Source organism: Heliangelus exortis, chromosome 1 (assembly GCF_036169615.1).
Source record: "Heliangelus exortis chromosome 1, bHelExo1.hap1, whole genome shotgun sequence".
In the NCBI taxonomy this organism is placed as follows: domain Eukaryota; kingdom Metazoa; phylum Chordata; class Aves; order Apodiformes; family Trochilidae; genus Heliangelus; species Heliangelus exortis.
The window spans coordinates 125,747,904-125,760,545 of NC_092422.1; the positions used below are offsets into that span (position 1 = coordinate 125,747,904).

General features: G+C 36.8%; 1 protein-coding gene across 6 annotated transcripts in view; it reads left to right on the forward strand.

The window, feature by feature from the left end:
- The window catches only part of POC1B (POC1 centriolar protein B), a 55,378-nt gene that overhangs the window by 20,029 nt on the left and 22,707 nt on the right, over nucleotides 1-12,642 (forward strand). For 2 of the 6 annotated variants that reach the window (XM_071765624.1, XM_071765643.1), the window contains exons 10-11: nucleotides 7,082-7,168; nucleotides 10,601-10,737. In XM_071765624.1, the coding sequence (XP_071621725.1) occupies nucleotides 7,082-7,168; nucleotides 10,601-10,737 (224 nt within the window). Of the gene's footprint in view, nucleotides 1-7,081; nucleotides 7,169-8,671; nucleotides 8,797-10,231; nucleotides 10,577-10,600; nucleotides 10,738-12,642 lie in introns of those variants that run through there. The other 4 variants (XR_011730193.1, XM_071765634.1, XR_011730198.1 and 1 more) reach the window with 3 other exon arrangements.

Sequence of the window (12,642 nt, forward strand, 5' to 3'; positions counted from 1 at the left end):
TTGCTACATCAACAGTTTTCTTCATGACCCATTCAAACTGCAATCAATTCTAACACATGCTAACCAAGCACAGTAACTTCTAACTGCAGGTTTCAGTTGCTTTCTTTCCCAGACTTCAGCTGCTCAGATGCCTGGCAAAGATATGAACATTCTTTAAAGCAATTTTCCTTTTTTTTTTTTTTTTTTTTCCCTGGTCCAAGGTAATTGGGAGGCTCTGGAAAAGCAATGAAGAGTTTAGGCTACAGTTAAACAAAGGCTTGGAAGCACCTTATTATCAATACTGAAAGGGCACATAAAGGAAGTTTGATAGCTGAATGTCAGGTTATTTATCAGTTAGCTTTGACAGATTTCACTTAATCTAATGTCTGCATTTCTTATCTGAGGTGTAGCAGTTTATAGGCTTCTGGCTTAGATGCTCTGTATAAGTGAGGGTGGGTATATGGCTTTGACATTTGTCACAGCAAAGTTTTTGACTCTTGTTTATTTTCTAGCCTGATTTCAGGATTTTAAGAATAGGGTTGATGTGTTTAGTTTTCTACTACCATCATATTATCTGTAGAATATCTTGTTCTCAAATAAACAGGAATCGTATTCTTTGAGACAGAATAGTGTCTTGATAGTTTCAATAGAACTGCTAATACTTTAGTGTATTTTAAAATTAATTAATATAATAATGATCAGGATCTCTCTTGCAGCTTATTTGTGTTAAAGTCAAGCTACCAAGTTTTGTTGCTCTGTAGATGTTTTCCTTTTTATTCCTCTTTCTCAACAAAAATATTGAATTTTTTGTTGCGGCAAGAAAGAATGGATCTCGCCATCTGAACAGAGACATAATTTATTGAGACAAAACTAGTATCAGGTTGCTACCAGCAGTAATTTGTTTTACTGGCACTAATTGTGCTTAAAGTTTTCAGTGTTTCTTCTTAAATAAGTGTTTCTTCTTCTTCTTCCTGATAAAAAGCAGCATTTCTAGCGCTGCTGTGCTATGCTGTACTTGGGAGGAGGAAAAAAAAAATTTTTTGTCCCTTTTCAGTTAAAACAAACATACTTTTTGTTTTAAACTTCCCATTAGTCTTTCTGAGCAACAGGCAATAGAGAGAATTTTAAGCACTAGGAAGTTCCACTGCAACACCACCCTTATGTTTCTGTGGCTCATCATCTTTGTAAAATAGCTGGAAAAGGAGGAATTGAATCACAGACATGCCGGAGGGAGCTTTTGGAGGTTGTCTGGTCTTGTTGACAGTGGTACATCAAGTCAGCCAGAGTAAGAGGCCCTTAAAAAGGAAAGGAAATTCCCCAGTCTCTCTTGGTGATCTATTCTACTACAGCACAGCAATTGTAAGGACACAACTTTTGCTAGTACCTCATCTGCACCACATAAAATGCCAAACTGCTTGCTTTCTCTTAATTTTGTTGTCATAAGGAACAGGGGAAGACAACAGATCTTAAATTAAGCAATAGTATTTTAAGGGACATGGTAACATGTGCAAGAGTTACAGGCAGTTCAAACATGGGATTTTTAAAAGTATAGATGAACTTCTGAGGTTTTCTTAAAGCCACTTCAGTGTCATCTGGACACTTGAGACGTGTTGTAATACATCACCCTGAGTTATGCTGAGCTGATTAAGTTTAGTTACCTCTGTAGCACAGATGATGATGGATTGCCTTACGATAAAACTCAAAGTGATAGAAAACAAAGTTCAGATGTACAGGTAGGACTCAAGAAGGTAGTAATTCTGTTAATGCTTTTAAAATTCCTGATGTTTCATACCTCTCCATGTTTCTAACTGCTTTTTGGATAGTTCTTGCTTCTCTTTCACTCCTTGGCTGCACTGTGGCAAGGTTCCTGATATTCCAGAACTTAATTCTGGAAAAACAGTGCACACAAAATAGAGCTCACCTTGCTCAGAATTTATTTACCTGGGTTCAGAAAGACAGTCACCAGCTGGAACTTTGAGAGATATTTAGAGATATTTGATAATTGTATCAGTAATCCAGTTTTAGTGCAACATACTGAAAGAAATGCATTCCAATTGGTAACTGTTGTATTCCTGAATTTTCTCTGTTCATAATTAATATCTCATATACTTATAAGACCTCTTCAAAGTGGATGGGAGATAGAAGTAAGTTTCACAGTGGCTCAAACCAGGAAAAAACATAGCATTGAGGTGTGAACTGAAGATACTTACAGTTTATATCTTGAATATGAAAAGCTACTGTTGATTTAGTTTCATCTTAAGTAATTTTCTTTGTAATTTCAGATGTAAATATTTTCTTAGATGAAGGAAGTCCAAATGTACACTAGGTGGCAGTAGAAATAAGAATATATAGCTTGCTTGTCTTGGGCTCCAGTCCAATACAGTGTTTAATCAAATTTGAGAGACTAATTCTACAGCTGGTTACATTACTTTCCTAGAAAATACGTTGTGTGAATCATTTAAAACTTAACTCTTTTAATATGGAATTTTTTGTGTGTTTTCAATGTAACATCAATGTCTTATGAAATGCATTATAAAAATAATGAAGGGTGGGTGTTTTGAGATTTGATGCACTTTATTAAAATCAACAGAGGTGTATCTGTAGGGGCATAATCATTTACTTAAAACATATAGCTGAGAATCACATAGTTAGAGCTGCTTCTTTGGTTCCTCCCCTAGTTCTCTCTTAAACAGTGATCTTATTTTCTTCCTCTCACTTTGTTTAAATAATATATTTTGGTTTCACTCCACTTTGTTCTTTAGAAATCTATCATTCCTTACATGAAAGGTTCTGTAGAAACCTTCCTTCAAATATTTTCTTGTCCTGTGGATCAAAATATTATAATTGTATCATTGAATTGGAAGAAGATAATGAAAAGAATTAGGTCTTTTTACCAGGTAACTAGAGGAGAGCTTTGGAAAGGTGTTTTTGAAAACCTTTAGTACCTGGCAGTTCTTTCTTCCTTGGTTTTTAGTGTTCTGGGTTTTCATTCTTGCTTTTTAAAAATAAGTTTTTCCAAATATATTTGAGAATTGACAGCTACATCACCTTGTCAGGAAATGTCAAGTCATCTGCAACTTTTACACTTAGCTTAATTCCATTAACTTAGTAACTTTTAGAGCAATATTAAACACAGATATTTGTGGGAAGGCTTTAGCTTCAGCCTTCTTGGTTTTATGCCCTTCTTTTTTCTTTAGACATTTTAACATTTTGCTATTTTTTACTTGTTGCTTAACAATTTATTTACCTCTTTATATACGTGTATCTTTTAATATGGCCTATGAGAATTCCTGCCCTCCTAGTCAGTGTTTTCAATGCCCCTCATCTTCCTGTTACCTCTGAAAAACAGTTGGTCACCTAAATGCAGCACAGACTTTCATTCCAGCTCCAGGATGTGACACTTACACATAAAAAGCACCTGATGTTCCTCTTCTGCAGAGTCCTGCAGGTGTATTGTCCTGCTTTCTTATTAGTGTCCAAATGTTGTATTTCAGGGAGACTTCAGGCTTAGCTGCCCATAGTGTGATTGACACTGAGGTAATGTGTTAATTGTATTTAGTACAGGACTAACTGAAGGTCAGAAGCAAATGACCCTGGTTATACTGGGCACTAAACAAATGTAAGCTCTTTAGGAGAGCTGTCTGTTTAATCTAAATAGACTGGTTATGTATACAGGAGAAAAAAGTAAAGTCTGCAGCTTCTCTCTTCTTCCCTTTCACTCTGATAAAGTGATAAGCAATACTGTATTACATTCAGCATTTTTCTGTAGAGAAGAAACTGAAGAAGAAGGCCAGTTAAAATGATGTCACTTTCAGATGAGTGGAAAGTTATTACTTAGGCCATGTTACCTGGGTTTGGTTCTGCTTCTTCCTCTTCTTTCCTCCAAGTCTGTTTGACAAAATTGGAAGAAAGCAAGACTTGAACCTCTGCTCTACAAACTGAGGGAGAATATTAAGTTATCAGCTCTGGCTCTTTAGCAGAATGGGTTTTACTGATTGTGTCTGGGCAGCTCATTCTCAATTGATGCAACTATAATTAAAAGACAGAATGCCTACAAAAAAGAACTCATAAATTAAGACTGACTTATTGAAACTGAATCTACTAAAGAGCTAAGCTCTTCTAGTCAGAAAGGTGAACTAGCTTAAAAACAGAATTAAATCTTCTCTTCAGGAAGGTTTGTCGTCTCTGATTTTTAAGGCCTGTAAACTGTGAGGATCAGTTTCCACTTGAATAATCAGGTAACTATTTAAATGTTTTTTTACCTTCTAGCTTACAAGTAAGCTTTGTTCATCTTTTTCCTCCCTCCCACCCCTCCATCCACAGTTACTGAGGAATATTTACTTCTATTAGTTTTAACCTAAATTTCTACATGAGTTATGTAAATCCAAATGAACTGAATGAAAATGCCTCAGGCAGTAGAAGATGCTATTTCCTGCCTTCCCTGGCTACAAATTCCAGTTTCAAGAACTCATCTGAACTACTCAACAAATGGATCTCTGATCTAAAAGTCTGTATGTCAATGTATAGACCCTGGCATCAGGGATTTTTGCTTGTGGAAGTAGCACTGAAGCTGTTACTGAGTGAATAGCTCTGGCTGAGTCAGAGTCTTGACAGCCTAGAGATGAAATGAATAGGCTCTTTTAGAATCTAAAATAAAATGACCCTTGTATCTAATAAACTTTCACCAATTAAAATATAGCTCTCTCACTAGGCAAATGTGGGGGTTTTCTTTTTTTTTTTTTTTTCCCCCGCTTTATAGCAAGATAGTTGGAATTAGCCAGGATGAGCCAGCAATGTGCCCTTGTGGCCAAGGAGACCAATGGCATCCTGGGTTGCATTAAGAAGAGAGCAGCCAAGTGGTCCAGGGAAGTTATCCTCCCACCCTGCTCTGCCCCAGTGAGGCTGCATCTGGAGTGTGCAGTACTGTGTGCAGCTCTGGGCTCCCTGAATCAAGGGTAGGGAACTCCTGGAGAGGTTACAGCAAAGCGCTACAAAGATGATTAGGGGACTCTGACAACTGGCATGAGAAAAGGCTGAGGGACTTGGGTTTTTTTTTTCGGTCTGGAGAAGACTGAGAGGGGATCTTATCAATGCTTACAATTAATTAATATTTACACTGGGTAAGGTGTCAGGAGGATAGGCCCAGTCTTTTTCTGGGGTGCCCAGTGACAGAACAAGAGATACTGGGCACAAACAAACATAGAAAGTTCTATATAAACATGTGAGGAACTTCACTTGGAAGGATCACTGGAGCAAACTGCTCAGACAGGTGGTGGAGTCTTCATCTCTGGAGACATTCAAAACCTGCCTGGTCACCACCCTGTGCAGCCTACTCTAGGTAAGCCTGCTCTAGCCAGGGGGATTGGACTAGGTGGTATCCAGAAATCCCTTCCAACCTCTAGCATTCTGGGATTTTGTAATTAATGTTGTTTTTTTTAAAGCTGCTGATGGATAAGTGATAAAAAGTTGAGGAGAGAAAAGTTTGTTTATCTTTAATACACCAGACTTCTTGGTTATTTGAAAGTCTCATCTTTCTTTCTAGGAATTATATCAATTCATATAACAATGGGAATAATACTTCCATATGCTTCATCACCCTGAGAGGGCAAAAGTGTTAGGTTGTGATATACACCTGGGTAATAAAATGGAAGGGGAAAATATGGACACAGATTTTTATGGGGAGGATATTTTGATCATTAGGTAAAAACACAGCAGAAATTAAAGTTTGAGAAAGCTGCTGCTTTTTATTTTCTTACGGTTTGTTAATGCTTCCCTTTCAGAAAAAGACATTTAAAAAAATTGCTAAAGTTACAGATTAACTCCTATAACCAAAAATGAGTGAGTAATCCAACTGTGATATCAAGATCTCAGAATTGCATATGTTGTGATAACATCTGATCAATCAGCATCTGACATTGTCCTAGTATAAAGCAGTTTTTCCTGTGGCTAAGGAACAGTATGGCTTGTGTTTGGCTAATTAACTTATCACAGATTTCATTGTTACCTCCTACCTCTTTTCCAGAGCAGCATTTTTCAAGTTATTTTGGCAACTGTAGTTGGCACATAAGAAGCAAGCAAGTCAACATCCTGTCTTTTTGGTTGTGATAGGTGACCTGAGGAACTTGAGTGTGAGCTGGGAAGTGATCAATCTGGGCAGCTAAGTGTGTGCTCACTTTCAGCTTTGGTGCCAATGGTGTCAGTAAGGCAGCTGGGGCTGAGGGACTTGGTGCTCCCCTCCCTGTGCATGTGCATTCCTATGGCTGCATCCACGTTCATCCTAGCTCAAGCTAGGGACTTAAAAGTGGTGGTGGTGGGACTTAGGGGAGCAGTGTAACATAAAAACTGGAGTGTTGCATAGTTGTGTATGGAAACCTCCACAATTGAGGGCTACAGCTGTCCTTGTACTGTAACAAGCTAATTAAGCATCATTGCCAGAAGGTAGCTCTCAAGTCCAGAGTTATCTGAGGCAGTACACTACTTCTGCCAGCACTAGTGGAAAGAGGAATAGGAAAGATAGCTTACATTTGCACCTCCAAGTGATTGATGCTGGAAAGTAAAACTCAAATATGACTTTCAAGAAGCCCCTATAGTTGTGCACATGCAAAAAATTAGAAAAGCACCTGCAGGTCGTAGTTACAGAGTTGAAGTTCTAATATTTACCCCTGTTCAGTACTTCAGCAGCATCAAAGGCCACTTGGTTAATTGGATGGCTTCAGCCTTGGGCAAGTTTTGGGTTAGCCAGCTTAGAAAACTAGTATTTGTAACTTTGTTTTTATTGATTTGTTGTACAACTGAACTTCTTAATACTTCTCCTTCTTGCAGAGGAATCCCCAGAGTTAGTTTTGGGTGATGGGTACTTAGGAAGTATGAACTATATTTCTGTAATAAATGCATATTTGGATTCTCCTTCTGTATTATAGGACTGCGTTTTATATGTTTGTAGGGTGACATCCTACCTTTATTTTTTAAAACTTTTGGAGCCTGTTTCTAGTCCTTAGTGAATAGTGGTGCCTTAATGTAGCAAGTGGTCTTTTTTATTTCAGTCTTATTTCCCATTCTCTACTGGTGCTGAAATAATAATGCTATAATTAATTTTCAACAGGTCAACCCTGCCTTTGATGTGACTAACACACAAACACTTGACCCACCTGTCATAGAGATTAGTTCCTCTCCATCTTTCAGTACTCTGGTAAGTTGTTTTCTGAGGGTGGGGGTTGGCTCTGGGGGAAAGGTCAGGTGTCACTTAAATTAGCATGTTATCAAAAATATGCTTTCTGTCTGTATGAATAAATTACCTTTTTAACAATTGCTACCTGCTCAGAGCTCAGGATACTGGTTTCTCAACTGAAGCCTTCTTTCACAGTTCCCAAAGCTAACCAGAAGATGGTGTAATAGCAAAGCTTTCATGTTATGCTAGAAATTTTACCCATATACTAAGCAGAATTTCTAATTATAAGCCCATACTAATTATATATAAATGTTACTGTTAAAAATTGTGGCTTATTCTAAAGCACTTTTTGTAACTTTTTGGTCTTTACCCCCAAATAATGGGAAACCTGAAGAATAGATCTCTCGTTGACGAAATTAAAAAAACAATGGTTTAATTTTTCTCCTTTTAAGGCATCTAGTAGGTCTCTAGGATTAAAAAAAAAAAAAGTAACACATTTTAAGAGAGAATCATAGATCCTCCTAGTGTTAGTTTTTCATATGACATTGGAATGGCATGTGGGAGGAAAGGAAGGCAATGTTTTAACGGTAGTTTCGTAGGAGGAGAAATATGCTCTCATGGTATGAGATCTAAAAGATGTACTGTTCTAGAATTAGGTTAAAATGAGAATTTCTCTTTTTGCTCTGAATCTGTTCCTGTGAAGGAATGAATTGTTTTCGGAGCAATTTTAGTTACCATAACAAGAGTTTGTGTGGTTGCAGAATTAATACATATGAACAGGCAGCACTTGTGGTTTCTGTGGTTTTCTTTTGTTCTGAGTGCTTTATGAAAAGGTAAGTTGTGAAGGTACTTTATGAAATTCTTTACGATCATTTATTGGAGATCATGATACAGAGGTTGATGTCAAAGAGAAACCTTTTCTTCAAAACAAATAATGATATAATAATGTATTGAGATGTGATAATTTCATATATTTTAAGGTTTAGCAGTCATGTTTTGTTTCACAATGGAAATGTTTTTTTAAAGATAACTTCTGTCAAAAGGAATTTGCAGACTTCCAGAAATCTCTTTAGTAGGCTTGACAGATACTGGATTGTGGTGGATATAATTATTGGCTACTTATCAGTTTAATGTACTCTATTCATTACTTCTTGATATTTATACTGATCCCAGAATTCAAACATGTGGTTGCACTGTAATTCTCTGTTACATACCTATAAGTATGCCAATCATTTAAACTCCTTCACTGATTCTTTTGATATGAGAACAGTTTATAAAGTTTTATGCCCAGAACTCATAATAAGTTGACCCTCTAGGGACAGCATCCTTTTGATTGCTTGCTTCTGGCTTTACAGTCATCTTTTTTACAAAAACGTTGCTGCAAAATTCATGACTTTTGATTGTGTCAGTTATCATTGCTTTTTTTTTTTTTTTCCCCCATAATCTTGATTTTCTGTTCACTATCAATTCTCACCTTTCTGGATCTCAGTATTCACTGTCTACGTCTTTTTTTTTTCCATCTAGCATCATTACTATATCCTTTTTACCTGGACTACAGCTTTAAGGACAGCAGCTCTGTCCAACTATTGACACATATCCAGAAACCATTCATATGTTTTCTCTGCCACTAGCATCCTTCTTCTCCCATAGTAAGTAATATTTACCATAGCTTTGCAAACATATTTGGTCCTCCCTACTTTCTAATGCCAACTCATCTTTTAGTGTCATCATCCTGTCTGCTGCATTAACAGCTTCTGGTTTTTGTGGAATTATCATCTGTTTCTTAATCAGGCCATCTATCCAGTCTCTTTGTGTCTTCAAAGGATTCTATATCTCAGTGACTTGAACCTTTTTATCTTAAGATGGCTCAGTTTCTCTAATGTACAGAGGCCATATGTGTACTTATGGTCTTTTAATCCTTTTCTAACTTGATGTTACCAAACTCTAGTCTAATTCATCCTCATCCCTCTCTCTGATTCCAACCCCTCTGGGTTGCTTTTTTCTACTGGTTACCAGACACAAAATAACTGTACACTATTTTCTTGTGCTTTGCTTTTTTGTTCGTTTTCTTCTCTTGCAAACTTCTCAAGACCCATCTTAAGGGTGCTTATGGCTTTTCCGTCCTGCTTCTACTGGAATAATGCTGTTCAAATGACTGAAATTCATTAATCAGGTTCCCAGCTTAATTTACAAGTATCCTGCCTATACCTACTTACTCTTATTGAAGTGTTTTACTCTCCTTTAAGCAGTTCTTCTGCACTTTTGATATGTTTTAAGAGAAAAATGCACTCTGCACTTTCTTATCTTTAATGGTTCTCATTCATGACTTCATCATGCGTATGACACAGCAGGACCCTATGGGTTATTTACAAAACACGTTGGCAAGTCTCTGGACCACTAGTAATAGCTAATCAACATATGTAATTTTTCTGCTGAAGAAGTGAGGTACAGCCTTTCTTGGATCACTGTCTCAACTATTTAAAGACCAGCTTCTCTGGGACAAGTAGCAACACTGAATCAAAGTTTCCTTAAATATTTTCAGAGAGATTGAAAGTCTATACAAAACCTTGTAATGTATTGTTGAATGACTTTTAAAATTCCTAACAGTAAGCAGCTCCCTTAGACCTCAAGCTACTTTAGGAAACAGGAGCAAGTGTTCTCCCTATTAAAACCCTCTTCTCCAGCTATTAGAACTGTATCCTGTCCTACTGGTGATAAGAAAAGTGCTCTTACTTCCCCTATGACAACTTGCTGTAGAGCCAAGATGTATTCTACCTAACTTCCCCCTAAAGCAAGGCCAACTTTGATCAGGTTCTCAATGGCCTTGGCCAGCTTATTTATTACTATGTGTAAGAATGGAGATTCCACCACCTCTCTGGGCATCTTGTTCTAGTGCTTGACTGGTGAAAATTTTAATATTTTTTTTTTCATAACATGCAGCTAGAATTTCTTGTCTTGCAATATGTCTATTGCCTCTAATTGTATCACAGTGGTCACTAATAAGTGCCTGTCTCTGTCTTTTCTCTATCCACCCATTAGATATTTGAGATGGCAGTAAAATCTCCCTCTATCTTTCCTTCTTAGGGCTGAACAGGCTTGTTCTCTGCCTTTTCTTGTGTATCATGTGTTCCAGCCTCCTCACCAGCTTTCTCACCCTCTGCTGGACTTGCTCCAGGATGTCAATGTCTGTCTTGTATTGAGAAGCCTAAAATGGGACACTCAGCTCCAGATAATTAATGTGCAGCTAAGTATCACTGTCATATATTCTTGACAATAGTCAGTCTGGAGGAGATTTGAAAAACAAATATTAAAAAATGTAACACGTTTACTTCCTTATTGTGAATTTAAAAGAGATATTTAGATATTTTCTTAGCACTTCGTTTATATTTTGATCTTTATCTGTATGAGAAAATACTGATATTATCTCTTCTTCCCACTCCTCTTCTTTTCAAGGAATTTGAATTTGTTGCTTCAACAAAGCCAACAATCTATAAGAAGTTCCACACTTTAAGTGCCTACTTGTATATTTTAAATTTACTTGTATTTTCTTGCTTCAAGAAAAGCTTCAAGCTTGAGGCCAAGATATGCAGGTATGAATGTTTTCATAGGGATTTTGCTAAAAAACAATTAAATAATTAAGCTTCCTGACCTCTAAACACCTTATCTTTTCAGCTTATTTTCTAACTTAAAGGTGTGAGGCCATTTTTTTTTTTAAACTTGGTGAAAAGCCTTTTTTCATCTAAGATTCATACTGATGCAACTTCCTTTGTAAACTTAGCGAGGGGAATGTGGTCACTGTGCCAGTGGAAAACCTTCACTGTAATCTTCCAGTATGGAGATGCTTTCTTTTAGACTAAAATTACAAAAACATTAAGAATTCCTGTCTGTGTATTATTGTCAGGAAAGTAGCTTTGAATTTGATGATTCATTTATTCATTCATGTCTACTGTGTGTTACTGAAACTGATATAAAAACAAGTTATATATTCTTAACTAACTGATATTTGCATAAAGCCCCAACTTTTCCAAAGGTAAGAGCCTTCATGTGTTGCAGTTATTAAAAATGAGGTGTTTTCTAGCCTTGTACATTCTGAAAATGTTCACTGAATTGGAGTCAAGGTTTGGGGTCTTAAGGTGGTTCTTTTTCCTTTCTATCTCACTGAAAACTCTGAAAGCATTAATATTCTCCATGTATCAAGCAGCTTAATATTGCCTTTAGTTTTGGAACTATTGAAAAGGAAAAATTGGAAGTCTTGTTTCCCTTTGGGACTATTTCTTCTTGTTGCATCCTCTGATTTTACTTCAAGTTTTGAGAGAGGATGGGTTTATTCAAGTCTGTAAGGCAATCTATCTGTAACCTCCTGTCCCTGATAAGCTCTTGGGAACAAGGGAAAGTTGATGATGTCTTGGTAGTTTTTACAGACAGCAGCAGGAAATCACTGTAGAAGCTCTCTAATGTTCCATCCTCTGACCTTGCTCATGTAAACAGGATTTGGAGGAAGCAAAGCAAAGTACTGTAATCTGGAAGTCAGAATGTTTGCACTGGCTGGGAGATGTTTGCTGTTCTTTCTCTTCCAGTGCTAGTTAGCACTGAAAACAAGACACGTTTATTGTTCATTTAGAGTACAATTTCTGCAAGTTAAGACTGGATTAATTATTGGAAGGGGAAAGATGAGGATTGTTCCTGTTTGGAATGAAAGGAACTATTTTAAAATAGAAAGCAATCAAATAAATTCCACTCCTCCAATTTATAAAAGATGTGAAAGCATATAAAAGCATGCACCACGTTTATTCCTCAAGGTAAGTCATTTATTTATCAATACTGCATTTGGAGTAGGTGTCTTGATACAAAAAGTAGAAGTTTCTGTTCTCCCAATTTATCATGTATACATTGCTTCCTCACTATACTTCAGGGTTTAGGTATTTTTGACACATCTTTTCCTGCCCTTATTTTAAGTGCAACCAAAAAAAGCCCAAAACCCATCTTAAAAACCACCCCATATATTTTACAAAGACAGCAATTATGAATGCAAAATTTAATCTATTCTCCCATCTCTGTGTACCTGAAGGATCAACACAACTGTTCTTCCTCATGAGATCTTGGAGTAATGTCTCTTCCTTGCATAACCTAATACTACTCCACAATCCTGTTTAAGAGGATGACAAAAGAAATTTTCTCTTAAAAGCTAAAAACATTACATATTTTCCTTACCATGCAGCTTCAAATTTATTCTGATTTTCATCTGTTCCTGGCTCCAGCCTTACATGGAAATAAACACCCACTGTCTTCAGTGAGACTAAGGGGAGGGGAAAAGGAATAAGGGAAAGAATAGGAATTTAATACATAGATCATCTCTTCTGAGGCCTGAGGGCAATTCAGAAGGGAACAAACAGTATGTGCAAAACTGAAATGGCACTTCACTGTGTACAGTGGTTGCCCTTACTGCTTGTTACGGTTCATCAAAAAGCACAACAGCCTTCTTTCTGTACTTCATG